The sequence below is a fragment of the Morone saxatilis genome, unplaced genomic scaffold (assembly GCF_004916995.1).
Source record: "Morone saxatilis isolate NCDOM2014 unplaced genomic scaffold, NCSU_SB_2.0 Contig23, whole genome shotgun sequence".
NCBI lineage: Eukaryota > Metazoa > Chordata > Actinopteri > Moronidae > Morone > Morone saxatilis.
Window position 1 is genome coordinate 7,307,728 of NW_023339796.1, and position 20,160 is coordinate 7,327,887.

At 39.2% G+C, this 20,160-nt stretch overlaps 1 protein-coding gene across 1 annotated transcript in view; it reads left to right on the plus strand.

The window, feature by feature from the left end:
* The first annotated feature begins 406 nt into the window (after positions 1–406).
* Positions 407–20,160, plus strand: part of myo9b (myosin IXb) — a 29,352-nt gene continuing 9,598 nt past the window's right edge. The window contains 23 exon segments of the mRNA XM_035671058.1: positions 407–515; positions 1,259–2,101; positions 8,574–8,668; positions 8,818–8,880; positions 9,319–9,418; positions 10,435–10,532; positions 11,939–12,062; positions 12,390–12,479; positions 12,629–12,745; positions 13,161–13,295; positions 13,598–13,719; positions 14,470–14,611; positions 14,953–15,142; positions 15,241–15,316; positions 16,098–16,190; positions 16,322–16,361; positions 16,561–16,683; positions 17,529–17,609; positions 17,714–17,824; positions 18,194–18,316; positions 18,638–18,787; positions 19,015–19,154; positions 19,804–20,127. Coding sequence (XP_035526951.1) covers positions 1,325–2,101; positions 8,574–8,668; positions 8,818–8,880; positions 9,319–9,418; positions 10,435–10,532; positions 11,939–12,062; positions 12,390–12,479; positions 12,629–12,745; positions 13,161–13,295; positions 13,598–13,719; positions 14,470–14,611; positions 14,953–15,142; positions 15,241–15,316; positions 16,098–16,190; positions 16,322–16,361; positions 16,561–16,683; positions 17,529–17,609; positions 17,714–17,824; positions 18,194–18,316; positions 18,638–18,787; positions 19,015–19,154; positions 19,804–20,127 — 3,314 coding nt within the window. The 5' untranslated portion in view covers positions 407–515; positions 1,259–1,324.

Genomic DNA, 20,160 nt, shown 5'->3' on the forward strand with positions numbered 1-20,160 from the left:
TTTATTTTATATTAAATACATAATGCAAACAGAGATTTGTATAAAAATTTCCCTAAACTGGAAATAATCTGCTCAAAATTCATCATAATCAGACCTGTGGCCCTTTGCTGCGTGTCAACCTCCCCATTTCCTATCACTATCCATTAAAGTCAATAAAAGCCCCAAAAATACAGTCAATTAATATAGTTAATTGTACAGTTTATTTTATTATATTATTTTAATATAATATGAAATATCCATAACTTTATAAACATGACTGTGTGTGTGTGAGATGTGATATTGGTTGTAATACCTCAAACGTCCACTGGGTGGCGCTCAAACCACACAGCTCGACCATAATAACAGATGAAGTGAAATAAACTGCTCATTCGTATTTCTCTCTGCATTAACTTCTCCTCCTCGGTCCTGTGGAAGTCTCTCTCTCTCTCTCTCTCTCTCTTATAAAGTCCAGTGATGTTTTTGTGTTTTCTCTCAGCAGTTTTCTCTCCTGTTGGCTAAAGAGTGACATCTCTCAGGTCAGTGAAGGGAAACACATCTATTTATTATCGACGGGTGTGTGTGCGTGTGTGTCAGTGAGTGTGTGTGTGTGTGGAGAAAATAATCTAGGAAGTAACATTAGCCTGAAGTTTTTCGACCAGGACGCCGAGGAGACGCTGAACCTCCTCAAGAAAAGAAACAAAGTCATTTTATTTACGAGCAACAGCGTCGCCGAAGTGCTGGAGAAAAGTTTCTCCTTCGCCATTTAAAAACCGTGAATAAGCTTTTATTTTTGGTTTCCTTTGGTTCACCTTTTTTGTTGGAAAGCTCAGGTGAAGAAACTTTATATATTTTTTTTTCCTTCTTTAAATTGTGTTTGGAGTCCGTCAACGCTTCCTCTCTTCTTCGCTTTCAGGAGTATTTCGGCTCTTTAAAGATGAAATTGGTGTTTTATTCCTGGAAAGGTGAGATTTATTTTGACATTTTTAATCCCGCTGGAGTTTGTTGCTGTTAGTCATTTTTGTCACCTGGACGGAAGTGTATGTGGGAATTTTGATTGGGAAGAAGAGGAAATGTTAATGATCGACTTGTTCAGGGAAACTAGGCAAACAAAGATGTTTTTATGAAAAGAAATTATGCTTTTTTTATATATAAAAAAAAGTTTTTGTAAAAAAAAAGTATGAGTGTCCAAATTGAGATTAACCTGTACTTTTACCTTTATTTCTACTCTGTTTGTCTTCATTTTGAGACATTTGGTGACATTATGTGTGTGTTTCTGCAGTGGGAGCTGGCAGAGAGTGTGGGCAGTGAGGTATGCTGAAGCCTCCCAGTATATCTGTAAATCAGGATGAGCACTACAGATGGAGCCGGGGCCCCTGAGCGGGAAGAAGAGGCCCGTGTTGTGCAGATCTACCCCAGGCTGCCCCTGGACACAGCCGCCTACTGTCCCCTGCAGGTCAGCGGCGGGGACACTACGAGGACGGTCATCCACAATGCCGTGGTCACTCTGGGCCTGGACACCGACCATAAGTACGTCCTGCTGGAGGTCAGGGAGAGCGGAGGAGAGGAGAGGTTGCTGGAGCCTGGGGACTGTCTTTTGGAACGAGTCCTGCTGTGGCCACCGAAGACACAGAAGTGGCACCCTCAGATCCAGGGGTACTACTTCATCCTGCAGCAGCAGCAGGGCAAGAATGGAGGCCAACACGTAGAAAGCGGCCGAGACTACGATGACCTCTGTAACCTCCAAACTGTGAGCGAGGAGAGTATCCTGAAGGCTTTACGCCAGCGCTTCTACAAGCTTAAAATCTACACCTACGCCAGCAACATCCTCATCGCCATGAACCCCAATAAGTTCCTGCCTGTTTACTACAATCCCAAGTACGTCAAGATGTACGAGAACCAGCCGCTGGGCAAACTAAGCCCTCATATATTCGCCATAGCAGACGTGGCCTTCCATGCCATGCTGAACAGCAAGGTCAACCAGTGTATTGTCATATCTGGCGAGAGTGGCTCAGGGAAGACTGAAAGCAGCAGTTATCTCATCCACTGCCTGACCGCCCTCAGCCAGAAGATGTACTCCTGCGGGTTGATTCGCACCATCCTCGGGGCCGCCCCGGTGCTAGAGGTAGGTTACTGTGAAGCTGGACACCCCCACACATCTGTTGTAGCGCTCAACATCGTTAACTTTGTTCAGGCAATAAGAGTTTGTGCCACCAGACATCTAATGCTGGTGGAGATCTAGTGCAAAACTGTCAAACCTTGTCCGGTTCCACGTTCTCAGATGTTAGGATTCATCACTTAAAGGGCCAGTTTGTAACATTTAGGAGGATCTATTGGCAGACATGGGATATAATATACATAACTATGTTTTCATTAGTGTATAATCACCTTTAAATAGGAATTATTTAGTTGCTGTTACCTTTTAGAATGAGCCTTTTATATCTACTGACACAGCAGAGTCCATCATGTTTCTACAGTAGCCCAGAAAGGACAAATCAAACGTTGGCTCTAGTTAGAGGCGTTTCCCGGCCTCCGTAGTTTCTCCTCCGAGTTTGGAAGGGGAGGGTGAACTATTAGATGCCACAAAATCCTACACACTGGACAAGACAAAGAATGGGAAGATGTTGCACTGGTGCTGGGAAATGTATTTATTTATTCTAAGTCTTTACTTCTTTTAGAGGTCAAGCCGTCCCTTTATTATGAAGAGTATTTTTGCACAGTCCTCAGGTGCAAACCAGTCAATTAAAGGTGGGGTCAGGCAGTCATTCTGGAGAAAGATAGTTGATTAGTGTCATTCCCAGGGCGTCAAATACAGACACTTTAGCAATCCAAAGTGTCTGTATTTGACAACCTGGGGCCACAATGTCAATTGTTGTGTTGTGTGGTTCTTTCCAGCCACTTTGTATGTTTCTCATTCACAATAACCCAAAGATGGTTATTCGACAACCTGGGAATGAGACTCCATCAAAAAACTATCTTTCTCCAGAATGACTGACTTTAATCCGATGATTATTTTTTTCTTGTTTATCATCATATGGTCCCTTCATAGTTTCCCAGAGCCCAACATGACATCTTCACATGTTGTGTGTTCCAGCTTCTTCCAGTTTCAACAGTCGAAAACCCAAAGAAATGTAGTTTACATTGATATAAGACAGAGAAAGCTGGAACCAGAGAATGAAAAATGTCTGTATTTATCAAGCTAAACTGCCAAAATGTTATCAAATGTGAGTTTTTACTGCTTAATATTACTGTAAATTCTATTTTTATGTTTCTTTTGGACTGTTGGTTGGACAAAACAAGCTATTTAAAGTCACCAATATGGCCCCGGAGAAATTGTGATATATATTTTTCACTATTTTCTGACAGACACCTCCAGTAATCAACAAACTAATGACATGAAATATAACTCGATGAAGTTTGAGCCCCTGAGAGCACATCGGTGTGACTGTAAACGCCCCTCACTGTTGCTATCTTTCACCCTACCAGAAACCAACTCGTGTGCATTGTTTAAGAAACCCAAAATGATGCTGCTGCTTTTTTCAGTTGATTTAGAGATCGATTATCTGCCTGGCACCGTGTGATGTGTCACGAACCAACACTCTGCCTTCCTCACTTGGTGATATGAGTTTGCTGATCACCAGATTAATGTGAACGTGTCCTTGTTTTGTGTCTTTGCATTTGCATTATACAAAGTGCCCCCTCTTGTTTCATTATCTATTTTTAGTCATGTTAATCACGTCTATTCAAAAGCAGAAAGTGGCAAGTCAAAAAAAAAAACACTCCCTCTTATACAGAAAGTATGTATCAGATTCATATGTTTTTTACTTCCTGCATTGGAAACATTGGTGTAATCAGCAATAACCACAAAACAGCTGCGTAATCTAAATCATGAGGGGCTCTATGGGATTTGTTAGTCATTCATTTGTAAGAGGAAATGCAACAAATTACAGAACATAAAGGATCACAGACATTTACCAGCTTGGAAAAGACAAAACTCTGTATAGTTCACACTGAACTTGTAGTATTTTTAAATAATCTGAAACTCAGACATTTGTAAATCAGAAACAGTAAAACCGTGTCTGTGAACTGGGAATTTACCACATAACCTCAGTTTCACTCTCACACATAGGTTAAAATACCTCTTTGTTGGCTGTAACACTGGTGTTGTGCTACAGTAAGCGTGTCAATGAGTAACAAGACGACACATTTGCCCACACTTCCCTGCGATGCGCGCTTTCTGTTTCAGACGTCTGTTACGTTACACAATGTGCAAACGGCAACTGCCATGAAACTAGGCCAAACATGTTTTTTATGGAAATACCCGCCTCATTGGGACAGCACAAACTTTGTGCTTACTTTTATTTTGTTTTTACTAGGAGCCTGTTTTCAGTGCTCAGAACCTGAGGACAAATCAGGAAGTTTAAAATCCACTATTGTGAAACCAAATGAGTTGTTTTATTCATGTTTTCAGAAGTTCTGCTTGTGGCTCTTTGCACCATTTCAATCTTCTTCCTGCACCAATATGTAGAAATTCTCTAGAACCTGAAGGTGTGAAGATCAGTGCACAAGTGGACGGTTTATCTGTCGTATCTACAGACCAATAACCTTTTGCACAAAGGACCCTCGCCTGCTGTGTTAGTTACTTTTCACACACCCACAGACACACACACAATCCCACGGGGGCCAGCTTTTCGTTAGAATATCTCTAAATATGGATTCTTCCTCTCTCCCTCTGAACAAGTCCAACAAGTTCCTCCTTGAAATAAGCAACAGCAAGTATTTTTCCTGTTAACTGATCTTTCTGGCATTCAGTTGTGCACTTGTCTTAATAGGCGTTCAAAGATGCAGAGATTTAGTTTGAGGAGGGAATGTGATTTTTTTATTTTCTTTAAACCGGATAAATAAGGAACAAGCTCAGTGAAGACAGAGGTCATGCCCGGCAGTTAGCCTTAGGTTAAACCAGAGGAGAACTTGCACAAGTGTTTACACCAAAGCTGAATATCAATAGAGGCCAAGCGGAGACATACTGACAAGATAGCGACTGTAGTAATGAGAATCAGTTGATGTATTAATCTGTTGTGTGGGGGTTGGCTGCTTTCCTAAATGCCTTTTGTTAACTTGGGATTTCCTTAACATACATGAGTCACACCCCTACATACTCATTCCTTTTTATTGAAATCAGAAAAGCGTGACTTCTTTCTCTTTGTTAACTGCTAATTCAATGTTATCTCATTTCACATCAATATAGTGGGAAATGCACACGCTTTTAATCTCCCTGATGCAAACCACGCTGCCACTGACTCATGCATTCAATGCCCCTTTTTTAAAATGTGGTAAGCAGTTAATATATCAATGTTGTATGTGGTTTTTTTTATTATTTTAAAATCAGGAAAAGAGCTGCATCCAGTTGGCAGCAGGTGATGGCACCTTGCTCTCATTAAGTATGGCGGGAACTTGTCAGACAGTGTTTTGCTCAAGGGTTTTTTTTCGTTGGGTGTTGGTGATCAGGAAGCTGAGAGCCGGGCTCCACAGGGGGAATGTGCAGGGCGTTGTCTTTGAGGGAACACCAGAGAAAGGGGAGGAGAGTAGAAACGTGTCAGAACAGGCTCAGCCAGGTCTGCTGGCAAACCTACACAACAAAGTAAAAAATCACCTCCATTCTCCCTCTTTCTTTCTCTCTGCTGAAACCCTGTTCACACAAATGCGCTCTTCCTCCCCCCTCTCACTCCCCTTTGTTCAGTTGGGTTTTAGGTCGGGGATCATGGATTCTCTGACGTCTGCATTTCAAGGCGGAATTCGGCTCCATTTTTCATATTTTAAACTCTTTTCTATTTCAGTTTCAACCTCTTATGTCTGAATTTTTAGGACACAGCTGTTACATATTGTTTGCAGCGTCCAGTATCCCACAATCTGTTTTGATGTTTAATATAATGTTCAGGTGATCCCTTCGCAACTCACAAAGTCAGGAAAAATCCCATGATCACATCATTTTTAATGGTCATCTATCACCAAACCTGATTGCCCCAGGTGGTTCGTTACACAGAACCATCTGGGAGGTAGTTGTTGGAAACTATTTGGAAAAGGGCAGGCATTTTTTAAAAATAACTTTGCAGGTGATTGGATGAACCAACTGTCTATCACCGTTTATCATGAGCGATCTTCAGCCAATCAGATCACAGAACAATATAACATCTTATCGAAGCCAGTCGGGAGAAGAGCAAAAACATCTGTTCCAGCCTTCAGTGTCGTTTTTTTTATCTTCCTTCAATTGAGAAATCGTCTCCACTACAGTGTCTTCTCACTGCGTAAGACCTAGTGTCCACCCCCTGCCAGTAGTTCTTAAAGGCGGCTGATTGATCCGGTAAACACATAGATTGAAGCCTGGCAAGTCCAGCTGTCTCGCAATGTTACAAACTAGAAGAATGAAAGCGCCCACGCAGGATGCTGGGCATAAACTTTATTGTTTGTTCTTTTTAGCAGCCTGGCTGATTTTCATTGTCAATGATTATTTCTATAGATTATTTGTTTGATTAATGAAAGATGCTCATCGCAATTACCAAATCTCTCTACAAATTGCTTGTTTTGTTCGACAACCCAAAAATATTAAATTTTATTCATGAGACAGAGCATAGAAGCAAATCCTAACATTTGAGAAACTGGAATTCTGAGAATATTTGACACCTTTTCTTAATAAACCAGTTTCTAAAATAAATGTATTCTGCCAACTCTGCCAAATTCCTGGTAATAAACTTGGAATCTTTTGACTTTACGAGCAGACCGGGTCTACCTGAATACATCATTAGTTTTTGTCTCTATTAGGAAAGAGGAGCAAGTTCAGCCTGGCCCTCTTCCTGATAGTATCCTTCAGAGGATCCAGCTCCAAAACTGGGACACCTGTTTCTCTCCCTGTTCCACATACCATCTTCACTCTTCTCTCTATGTGCCTTTCATTCTTTCCACATTGCATTCAGCTTATCTATATAAGTTTGATCCGTCTGGCTGAAAATGAAAGCCGTGTGTGTTTCGCTCACTGTATTTACATAGGTGCACTGGGGAGGAACATTCCAGCAAATCAGAGCTTTACCTGCCAGCGTGTGATCAGTACAGCATGCTCGCTGTCTGCGTAGGCATTACTCTGGCCTGTTCAGACAGGACCCCTCAGCATAGCTCACACTGGAATGAGTGGGAACATACCTTTTTATAAAACGCTGATATAGGATCAGTTTGGATTCTTCTTTTCCTGTGCCAAAGGTTCAAACCTGGGAAGTAGAAGCTGATCCAGAGTCAGCTGCAGCAAATGAGTGTCATTATACCCACTGACTTTGCCTGGGTGGAGTCATTTGTGTTGTTGATAGTGAAACCTAGTTACTGTCTCCAGTCACAGAATAACAATCCATGCAACTGTGAAATCATTTAAGTTTCCAAATAATGATTATCTTTGTGTGTTTATTTTTCTGTTGTTTAGGCTAGAAGATGGCGACGATTATTTAAATGAATTTGTCTGTACAACAGTTGAAAAATTAAGGTATTTAATTTATAATGATATGAAACAGATAAGGACATTTTTGAGTTGCAGGAACCAGCTAACAGTGGCCAGTTTTTATTTGATGAATTATTTAGAATAATAAATAAATCAGTTGTTAAGATAGTTTTCTGTGGTTGGTCTCACCAGCTGATTAATTTATTGTTTACCCAATCGCAATATTGGGGCAACAGTAGTAGTTTTCTTGTTCTTGCTCTGCTCTGTCGGCCGTGTAGAAGAGAAATAAATCTTTTATTGAAATGTAATAATGTTAGGTACACAGATAAAAAGAGCACTCACATAAGCAGAGCAGAAAGACTAAAGAAGGAACTGTGTTTTTAAATGAGAGTAAAACTCCACTCAGTTTATTCAGAAGCTTTATTAACAAACTTAACAAAAGGCTGCCTGATGGTGCTTCTATTTTCAGGGCCTGTGGCCACTCAACTATGTTCATAACAGATGTGTCTCCAGGTTTAACTGCATTATTGATGAAAACACTGAGAATGCATTGCAGATTACAACATCAAAAATCAATTTAGATTTCCAGAAGAGCAACGCTAACCCTAACCCATCAGTCAGGCAGTAGATACTAATATGGTTTTCAATTATTATCTAATTTGTCTTAATATTGATTCATTCACAGATGTTATGGAAAAAAGGTCTAAAATTCTCAGGTTCCAGCTTCTTAAATGTTAATACTCTGGTTTCTTTCTCTTTTACACTGTTGCTTAGACAAAACAACACGGGCTCTGGGGAGTTGTGATGAACATTTTTCACCATTTGCTGACATTTTATAGACCAAATATTGATTAATGAACCAAGACAGATTAACTGATGAAGAAAATAACTATTAGTTGTAGCTCTAGTTCAGCGTTAGACCAACTTGCTCTTTAATGACCAATAAGGTTGCTAATGGAAACAGTCCCATGCATCAACAAGTAAAACTGATTTATTTGGTATATGCTCTGCAAACATTAAAAGTGTTTGGGTCTGGGTGCCAGTGTCTGTGAGAAACGTGCCCACAAATTTGTCTGTTTATTTTAGTGAAAACGTATGTACCTTATGTTTTAAACAGGCTTTTGGCAACGCCAGGACTGCAGAGAATAACAACTCCAGTCGCTTTGGGAAGTTCATCCAGCTCAACTATCTGGAGAGTGGTGTCATCAGAGGGTAAGGCATCAAAACAGTTTATTTTGGTTGATATGTTTGTTTCATTTAACGGTTCATTTTGCTTCCTATGTCATCCTGGAACAATGTTGGCAACCCCGCCAACGCTTCAAAGGTTCTGTTGACATTCTGTTCTTGTGTGTTTCTTGCAGGGCGGTTATTGAGAAGTACCTCCTTGAAAAGTCCCGCCTGGTGTCCAGAGATAAGAGTGAGAGGTATGATGAAGACATTTTAAATCCTCACAGAAACTTTCTTAATTCACATTTTATTGTCAAAATCTGGGCATTGTTAGGGCGTCCTGGTAGCTCACCTGATCATGCATCGAGCAGGGGCCATGGGTTCCAATGCAACCTGTGGCCCTTTGCTGTCTATCTTCAGCTGTCCTATCTGATAAAGTAATAACAAAACCCCACAAAAGATCTGTCTGGGCATGGAAATTAATACTTCACGGATACAAACTTTGTATGATAAAGTTTGTACCTGAACCCTGACCTCCAGTATAAGCAGGCAACACTCGCTCACTTTGGATGAGAATCAACCTAACCACCTTTACAGTGCTGTGTGCAGTGAAATGTTGAGTAAACAACAGAGCGTGAAATTTGCCTGAGCCCTGATTGACTGTATCGGCCCTCTGTGATCTCTGTGACCCACAGGAACTACCACGTGTTCTACTATCTGCTGATGGGCGCGTCCAAAGACGAGCAGGAGGAGTTTCATCTATTAAAGCCTCAAGATTATCTTTACCTCAAGCAGGTACCTTTGATCCGCACATTTACAGCAGCACTCACAGAGAAAAGAGAGTGTGTCATTTACTGTTATCAAATGGGGAAAACCGGTGGTAGATGTTTTATAGAAGCAGACCCACAATATCTAGAAACTTCTCAACAGTAAATTATAGCGTGTCAACGTTTCCCCTGTGTTGGAAATAAAGACACTCTCGTATAACTGTAAAACTGCACTCTAACTAGGCTTACAGTGGAGCTGCTGTCCCTCAAAATCATTTTATTATATTGAGAATTGAAGATCATGTTTACATACTGATACCTCTGTCTGTTTAGTCCTGTTTATTTTTGTCTGGTGTGGCCTGACAACACCTAAAAGGGTTGGTCTCTGTCTGGTTTCCAGTGAGTGTACCAGTAAGTGTAGACAATGCAACATGGACCAACTACCGGCAATTTCACCCATCAGTTTCTGATTCAAAATCCAGTTTTTAGTAGCTCTTGATTTTTAATTTATGATACACTCCAGCTGCAGTCTCAACTAAATCTCATAACTAACTACTCCATGTTTTTGTTGTTGTTGTTGCTTTTCTTGGACATGAGAAAATGTATTTATGAAGCTCTTTAGTTTAGTCAGGTGCAGCATACTTTACTGTCACTCACACAGACATGCAAGTTTAATTGAGTATTTCCCAAGATGCAAAACTGTCCTTTAAGTTTCAAAGTCTTCAACTTTTGAAACTCAATTTCACATGTGAATACAACCTTGAACGTCTAATATAGTCATGCCAATTTATTTAACGAGCACGCTTTCAAATAACAATAAAAGTGTTTTATAGATAGAAGACAACTGCAATTACATAAAACTTAAAAAATGAACACAACAAACACAAGTTGCGTTTCATTTTTCAGAGAGGGTTCAGTTTATCTTGTTTCTACATTATTGACTATGTGTTTAGATCAACAGTGTTATCTGTATCCATGCACACACCTCTGTGGCTGTCCTTAATAGCTACCCCCTCTTTCTCTCAATATCTTATTGTTCTGCAGGAAGACCTCCACTTAGATGAGGAGAAACTTGAGCAGGAGTACAACAGGCTCCATCAAGCTATGGAGATGGTTGGCTTCCTGGCTTCCACCAAGAAACAGTATGTAACACAACCAGAATGCTGCAGGGTCTCAACCTAACCAGTGTACCTGTATCTACTTTTTTATGGATAGTCAACAGAAGGGAAAAAAATGTGAAATATGACTTCAAGGACACAAAAGTACATGCCATGAGTGTCTCAGGAATGTATGTTATAACAGTACAGCACTTGGTCTTCTAAGAGGGGGAAAGAAAGCCAGGAATTACAGAAATATTTGCTGGACATGGGCCAGTGACATTTCACTGTTTTCAGACAGTGTTTACAGTGTTTAAAGTGACACTGCACAGCTCTCGGTTAGCTGTGCCAATCTAAAAACAATGTAGGTAGGCAAAGTAATTTGTAATTCTACTGAACACTATCGAAGAGTTTCTGCTTTCTATACTGGTGTCATTAACAGGTCAGAGCTTGTCAAGTCAAGCAGGAGAAACTATGCAGCAAGCATGTCGATGAGCGCTTGACAGCCTCGGGACACAGCGTGCACATAAAAGCGACAGCAGCATAGTTTCTAACCTGTTTAGGTTGGTTCCACACTAAAGACACAGTAACTGTTAAAGTATACAGAGCAATGTATGTTAATGTTGCATATTTAATAAAGGTGTTCATGCATTTCTTAGCAAACGCCTCTAATGCAGTTACAGAGATCCTGGGGAGAATCAGTTGTGCACGGAGTAAAGTGCATGAAATAAATACAAATAGTGTGTTAAGGCATATTTTTTCTTACATTTACAGTTGGTTGAACTAACTCAGTAACTCTTGTACTGCATGTTTCTGTAGCTGATGAGTTACATGAATGTAGAAAAACAGATAATACTGTTTCCTTCTACCGTACTAGATGTGCTTTGTAGAAGGCAACACTGATATGTTTACACAGCAGTGTTTAGCCTACCAGATACTGTTGTCAGTTACAAATGCACTAACTGGCGAACTGCTCACAAGGTTGAAAGAAACAGAAAAAGAAAGTTAATAGAGATAAGAAAAGATACAAATGTGCAGTATTCAGTATGTATGACAGTGTGAGTTATCAGTCCGTAAGAAGTAAAGCAGAATAGATAATAAACTGCTAAACTGAAGCCTGGTTTGAAGTATGTCAGTCAGATTTGTTGTTGATTGTTCATTGTTGTCTTTCACTAAATATACTCAACAGTGCAACTAAAGATACACAGCAAGTAAAAATTCAGTCTATGCATTTCAGACGGAAATAATTGGGGTTGATGGTTTCCTGTGTCTGCCCCAATCTACTTCATTCCTGTAGCAGATGAACACACAGTGAAAAAGCATTGAAGTCAGTTGTTACATCACCTGTTATCACCTCCATTATAGCTAGTTAATTGAATTCCACCTAAAAAACACACGTATGCCATCTGTTTATGTATGTGTGTGTGTGTGTGTGTATTTCTACTATGCAGCATATTCTCCATCCTGTCTGCCATCCTGCACCTGGGCAATGTGACGTACACACTGTCAGAGGACACTGAAGTCCTGGAGGTCGGACCTGCTGAAGTTTTGTCCACTCTGTCTGACCTGCTCAAAGTACGTACCTAAAGTGCAACAGAGGATTATGTTAATTATGTTAACCGGTGATACATTTATACCCACTGCTAAAAAATCATCTTGATTTATTATCAGGAATCTCCTGTTGAGTTCCAGTTAAACAAAACTATGTACTTGTGATAAAGTCACATTACCTTTACTCAGGGAGCAGAGCAATTCCTTGAGATTAACTGCGTCATTGCTACACCTAAAATAGCTCTTAAGAACGAACATGTTTCAACCTGTTCTGTTTGTTAAATACAGTAGTCAGTAGTGATTTTCTTGTGGACTAATAATGCATCACTGTGAACTGCCGTTTATTTGTAGGTGAAAAAGGAGCTACTGGTGAAGACTTTGACCAAGAGGAGAGTAGTGACTGCCAATGCCAGCGTGGATTCACAGTACACACTACAAGAGGTACTGAGTTTAAATTTAATATTCATCCTGCGTAACACTCAGTTGTGTCTGGTATTGTGGTTTGCATTAAATTTTAAGTTATTACCACTGTATTTTAATTTCAGTTGAAGTTATAATTTGCTAATTTTGTGATGTTTCTGCACGTTTAGGCCCCCACAGTGCGGGACTCCATGGCCAAGTCTTTATACAGTGCTCTGTTTGACTGGATCCTCCTTCACATCAACCATGCAATGCTCAATAGAAAAGACATGGAGGTGTCAGTCTCTGTAAGTCACATGATGCACTATTACTACTAAGTGCAAAAAACTGCTATATTGACCGCAGGAGGCCTAAATCTTTAGTGACAAGGATAAAATGTTTTCAATAGTTTGCATAATTTTGACTTAAAAGTTAATTTAAATGTAGAGCTTATATTATATTTAAATTTAACAAATTATCGAATTTTTCCACCACTAGTTTTTAAATGCATTTCTGAAGCACTGAAAACTATAAAATGTCTGTTAACACATGTATCTGAAGTCGTATTAAAGTTCCATTATTCATCAAATATACACTGTAGGTTTAGCAGTAAATCTGCAGCCTTAAAATAGCCAATTAATTACATAATCCTGTTTGCTGCCTGTTGTATGTTCATTATGAATTGTTCTGTTTGTTGTTGTTGTTTTCTTTTTTTTTTTTTAGTGTTTGACCATTGGTGTCCTGGATATGTTTGGATTCGAAAACCTCCAGACAAACAGCTTTGAGCAGCTGTGCATCAACTACACCAATGAGAAACTGCAGTATTACATCAACCAGCACATCTTTAAACTTGAGCAAGTAGGTGTTTTTCATTTAGACACTCAGGGGTGGTTTGTGTTCATTCTTTATTTGGCACTTTTTTCAGTTCCTCTCAAAAAGTCTTAAAATATCTAGAATTTAAATCAAATTTAAAAGTCAAAATTCATGGCTTACAGGCAGATATACTCTAGTGTTTCTTGGCTTTAAGTAATCTTATAACTTGCAGGCACTATGGTTACTATTTTAGCTTTTAATCATACATCTCTTCATTGGTGCCACTGACACAAATTGATTTACTTTTATTCACCATCATTCATATTTGTTAATAAAATGTATTCCAGGAGGTTTATGTGTCAGAAGGCATCACCTGGCAAAACATCAGCTACACTGACAACAGTGACTGCATTCAGCTGATCAGGGAGAAGTCAACTGGGCTCTTTGACCTGCTGGATAAGGAGAGCAAGTAGGTGAACTTTGTTTTTCCTGCTGTCATTTCTCACATTAAACATGCAATGGTATATGTGGAAATATATACTGTACTGTATGTAAATGAAGATGTGAAAAAAGAGGAATAATTCCTTTCTTGAACAATAAATAATCAGTCATCACTCACAATAAATCTAGCTGAACTTAAATTAAAGAGTCTGTCCTAGGTTTCCTTAAAGGTCCAGTGTGTAACATTTAGAAGGATTTAATGGAAGAAATATAATATAATATGCATAACTATGTTTTTATTAAATTAAAAATCGTTGTGTTTTGTTACCCTTGAATGAGCCATTTTTATCTACGTATGCATGTCGCCTTCTGTGGAGGCCACCATGTTGAAACGCAATGTTTTTACAGTAGCCCAAACCAGACAAATCAAACATTGCCACTAGATCGGGCATTTTTCACACCAACATAGTTTCTCCTTTGCACTTGGAAGAGGAGGGTTAAGCGAGGTAGTTATAATCTCCAATTATACTGCTAGATGCCATTAAATCCTACTCACTGGACCTTAAAGCAAAACTGCAGCATTATCAAATATAAATGTATATCAAACATAACTATAACATAACATAATATATATATATATATATATATATATATATATTATAACAAACAAATTAATATTGTCCTTAAAGTTTTTTCAGTTAAAAAAGTCGGTCTTGTTTCTTTACCAGATATTACATTACTACATGTGTTGATATTGATATTCTGTCCTTCTCTTCAGCCTCCCTCAGGCCACAGATGAAACCCTGTTGGACAAGTTGAAGGAACAGCATCAGGAAAACCCATTCTTTGTGTCCTCTTCAAAAACAGAGCTCACTTTTGTCATTCAACACTTTGCTGGGAGGGTCAAATATCACATTAAGGTGGAGTATGTTTCCCACACTGCAAACGTCTTTATTCTATAAAGTAGATAATGTTTGTACTTTCCACCATTCAGCTCGACTACTACAACATAGTTGAGCTCTGCAGTAGCCTTGTTAGATAAGCCGCTGAGGGAAAATCCTTGAAAATCTCTGTGAGCAAAGTGAATGATTAATGCATCTCCCTCCACAAGAAGACTAGTGTTGCACTGTGTGAAGTTTAAAGTGGTGAATACATGTAATGAAGATCTGTAGCACCGCAGATTTCTCTCCTGTATGACTACAGAAAGAATAAAAGTAAGCAGCATGTTAATCATGATTCATTCTTCTTCTTTAATATTTAGGATTTCCGACAGAAAAACACAGAGCACATGCGTCCTGAAGTCGTGTCCCTTCTACGGACCAGTAGACGGTCGTTCCTGCATCATTTGGTTGCTTCCAGCCCAGAAGCACTGTTCAGATGGGGAGTCCTCCGAGCCACCATTCGCATTCTCACAGTATTCAAGAACATGGGACGCCACCGGGCAGAATTGAGTAGGTATCTTTTATCTTTTAGCTTTAGCTTTGGTTACTAATCAAACTGCATTTTCAGCTTCATCCAGAAATGTTCTAATGATTGTATGTCACCACAGTTGCTAGCAGAAAAAGCCCCCGCAAGTCCCTCAAAGACATGAGAATGAGCAGCAGTGCTGTGAACAGACTGTCCAGGTAAATTTACTATACTGGTGCATAGCCGACTGTATTGGCACTGACATATCTCCCTTATGTCAGTCCACTTTTACTTGATTTTCATTGTGATACAACCAAATATATTCATCAGTTAGTGAGGTAGTTGGGTAGTTAAGAGAGACCTCTGAACACATTACATATAAACTAAATCACAACAATTCACTCACTCAACAAAAACATCACACTAACTAATTAGAACAATCACAAAATAAAGACATTTAAGCTTGTAAAGCTGTAAGAGGAGTGTTTGAAACCTCAAGCTGTGTTGCAGCTCATTCCAGTAGTGAGATATATATAGTAGCGGAAACCAGTCTTCCCCAGTTCAGTATGAGGAATGAGGAACTCAACTAAGGATGTTAAATATCTCGACAACTTATAAAGTAAGGCCTTTATAAATGGAGGCACAGGTATGTTGATGCTGTCTAGATGCCAGTGATGACTAGAGATTTCATAGAACTCTTAGTGGTCATAGCTGCCTTAGGTAATGAATAGGTCTTAGTTCATTTCACAGTGGTTGGAGTCTTTCCCAGCATACAGTCGGTGGTTTCAGTCCGTTACAGGACTAAAAGTGATGGACAGACATAAAGTGTTTCCTGAAACATGAATAATATTCAGTTTGTGTACATCTTTCAAAGACAAAATGGTGACCAAGAGTGAACAACATTAGTTAACACTTGTAAACATGCATCTCAAAAAGCAAATTCACCTTAAAAATTTACTCTTTGCTGATGAAGTTAAATTACGACTATGATGTTTACAGCAACAGCCTGACTCTGGATTTCTCCTTTGATCGCTCTGATGAACTGCCTCTTGACGTATTTGAGGACATCTTCGTCAGTTATGAACAGAGAAAGTAAGTGGGCCATATGGTTTTAGTTTAAACATAGCTTAAACATAACATCATACGTTATGCTTCGCCATCTCACATTGTATTTGTAGAGCTGTATGTTAAATGGAGCCTCATTTTGTCTGTAATTTCTGCAGGAAAAGTAGAAGCGGTCGACAGAAGCAGCTCATTCCAAAGGTGAAGTGTTAGTAATGGGTGCAGTGTTGATTTAGCTCAGTGCCTCTATTTCTACATAGCTGTTAGTACATCTTAAAAGTTAATGCACATCCATTCTGTTAACCTATGTATATCCCTCCATTCATCCATGTGTCCATCCAAAGTGCTTTTGTTTTAGGAGTCAGAAAGCTCACAGACTTCTTTCTGCTTTAATAAACAGAACCTCATGGATCTGCACTCACTCCAGCATACTGTCGGTCTCACCGCGCATGACCGAACCAGCAAATTCATCTTCCACCCTCATCGGAAGACAAAGCCCCCTACAATCAGCTCTCAGTTTCAGGTTTGTCCTCTCTGTACCTTTTGTTTACTGTTATATATTGTGGTGTCTGATAAAGTGTAAACAGAGATTATCACAGCAATGTATCAAGATGCAGCTCAACAGATTTTATACTTTTTAAATTCAAGTGTTTAGTGCAAAAATACCTTTTTATACAAGGCGGCAATTGAATGGAATAAACTTCCAGTATCTCTGAAACTCATTGAAGCAAAGAGGCATTTTAAGCAGACTATAAAGAAATACTCCCTCACAATTAGGGACCTAATTTGTGTTACTAAATGGATATAAAATTTTGAAATCTTACTGTATGTTTAGTCCTTGACAGCTTGTAAATGTGTGTGATAACCCTCTTAAAAGCACTGTTATGTGCATTTTATGCTTGTCAAATAAAACTAACCAAAGTCCAACTTAAATCATGAGATACATGTGAAAGGGAAAGTTTGGATTGTGCCATTGTTTCCAATAGTGGATACACATTTTCAAATGAAACCTTTACCGATAAATGTTTAAAGATATTTATGATAGAACGTGTACTCACTGTAGTACATAAGTAGGTTTCAGACTCAGGTATCCCGAGTTTTTGCTTAAGAAATTGAGTTATTTAACAAAATTTAAAGTCAAAATGTATTGAGGTAAAGCTGTACTCTCTGGTATCCACTTTTTTGTTTAGCACATTACAAACTTTTGGACATTTTTTATTGCCGAACACCAGTGCATGCTGTCTCTAGCTTAGTCAGTAATTTCCTTCGGGATAAATAAAGCTTCTTGAATCTTGAATCTTGAATCTAACTTGTCAAATGGCTGTTTTCAACACCAAGCATCACTCACTGAGCGTATTTATCTCACAGGCCTCACTCAGAAAGCTGATGGAGACGATTGAAAAAGCCAAGCCTCTCTTTATCTTCTGCGTTCGCACCAACGCTGATAAGGTAACATCATCTGTGAGTCTGTACAATCATCCTGGTAAATGTAGTCCTACATGTTTGAGTGTGTTACACAGTTCGTCACTTCAGGAAATGTTCTGTTTTTACAGAGGGAGCTGCACTTTGATGATGAACTTGTGCTAAAACAACTAAAGCACACAGGCATCCTGCAGATGGTTCACATTCAGAAGTCTGGCTACAGTGCCAAATACACATTTAAGGTGGGTAATTGATGATTAAAGAAAATCTCTCTGGTCAACAGTTATATGAATGTATTTTATTAAAATACTGGTGCTAGGAACTAAAACTCTACACACAGTTTTAGAAACAAGTTTCCAACAAATGTATTTGAAGAAATTGAGGTCTTCTGATTAATACAGCTCGACAGTCTGAACCTCCTCTGAAGTCAAACATCATAAAGGTTGCAGAGACCCTTTAGAGTTATTGAATAGATGATTTATCAGTGATTCAGCAATTTACATATACATTTCAGTCATTTTCTAACAGAAATAATTTGATAATGTGTGTGTATATATAAATATTCCCTTTCTGTACCTGTCAATGAGAAGAAAGTTTATCTGCACTTACAGGAATTTGTTGAGAAGTTCCGTACGTTGCTTCCTAAAGGAGCTACAGGAACGCCGGAGCACATAACGGAACTGTTTGATAGGATGAAGCTGGATAAGACCACCTATCAAATAGGAAAAACACAGGTAAATATTCTGTATCATACCTGCAATTTGTTCATTAACAAATCCGACTTAAACTTGGAGTTAAAATCAATTCTAAGCCTACCAGTACATTATATGACTGTTTGTGAGCAAGTGCTGTCCTAAATTATCAAGAAAAGTCCTGGAAACTGCTTTATTTTCACTTTTAGGAGAACATGTCATGAATCACAGAACTCTGTCACTTACTAAAAAGTCATTGCAGATTTCATGCTGTACAAAAAGTCACATAACCAGTAATGCATGTACTGAAATATACTGCAGATTACACATCATCATGTGTATGCCTCTCTTTCAACTACTCAGGTGTTTCTCAAGGAGAAGCAGAGGCAACTGCTCCAAGACACTCTTAACAAAGAAGTGATGCGTCACATCGTCATCCTGCAGCGCTGGTTCCGCACCTGTCTGATAAGGTTGCACTTCCGGCAGAAGAGAGATGCCACCATGATTATACAGGTACCATTTATAATATAAAACACTATAACATGGAATAAAAATCTCCTCATTGGACACTGCCAGACAATAAAAACATTCATCTCCTAACAGATTTCCAAGAATGTTGTAGAAAGTCAGTCTGTGCCTCCTAAGTATCGCAGCAAAAATAAGAAATAAAATATTACAAAGAAGAAATAAAGAACATGACAGCAAACTGAAGTTGACGGAGGATTTCTGATGTTTTTCAGAGGAGCTGGCGTGAGTTTTATGAGAACCAAAACCGAGCTGCTACAGTGATCCAGACAGCCTGGAGGAGTTCCCTGAAGAGGCCACAGAATGAGCAAGAGGATGACGAGAAGACATCCAAAACCCGGCCTGGACGGGACAGGTACACACACCACTAAACATATAGTGCCCTTTCATTGTAGGAATGGAATAAAATGTCACTTTAGTAGAGTTTAACTTGTTTTTAAAGGATGTAAACAAGCAACATGATTTTAAAACAGAAGCAACTCACTTTGTATTATAGCACCTGGAAATTGAAAGTGTGAATATAGTGTCTATTTTGTTAACATAAAATGGTACTGGTGTACTGGGCTAATGTGCAATGTTCAAGTGCACCACCCGACTAAAATACAGCACCTACCTATTCCACACTCTCAATATCATATTTTGCATTAGGCGTGTTTATCTAGCAGTGAATATTGTCTTCAGGGGCCTGTGTGCAGGTAGACTATTATTCAAAGACAATATTATGAGCCAATAAAACAAACACATAACGTTAACATACATAAGAATCCCTTAAATTTTAGATAAGATGAGCACTACACTGCATACATTTTACTATTGAACAAAATTTATTGACAGTGCTCTCTGGTGGCCAATTATTATATAGCGCAGACATTTCTTGTTACCCATGTACATACACATGATAATGATGTGTGAAAAGAATTAAAACCAATAGTAAACCATCACCATTTATATTATGGATACAATTGCTGTCATGTCGTCCTGATTTCATCGTTTTTACATAACAGCTTGTCAAAAAAGGATTTAAAGAGGCAGAGCAAAGTGGAGCTCAGCCCCAGCAGGAACCAGCAGGACCAACCGAGGTCCAGGAGCAGGGAGAAACTAGAGGGCAGAGGATCCCCTCCCCCTCTCAACAGACCCCTCTCCCTCCCACTGGACCCAAAAGTTGGCAGTAATGATGACTCCACCAGCCACTCAAAGAGCAGCCCGCTTCAGCGCTACAAACATGTTGGGGGCATCAAGGAGAAGGCAGAGAGGTGGAGGGAAAGACAGAGCGATGATTCAAGTCCAGAATTGCGGCGACGAATAGACAATAAGAAAGATGATTTTCAGTAAGCATCTAATATATCTATATATATATATAT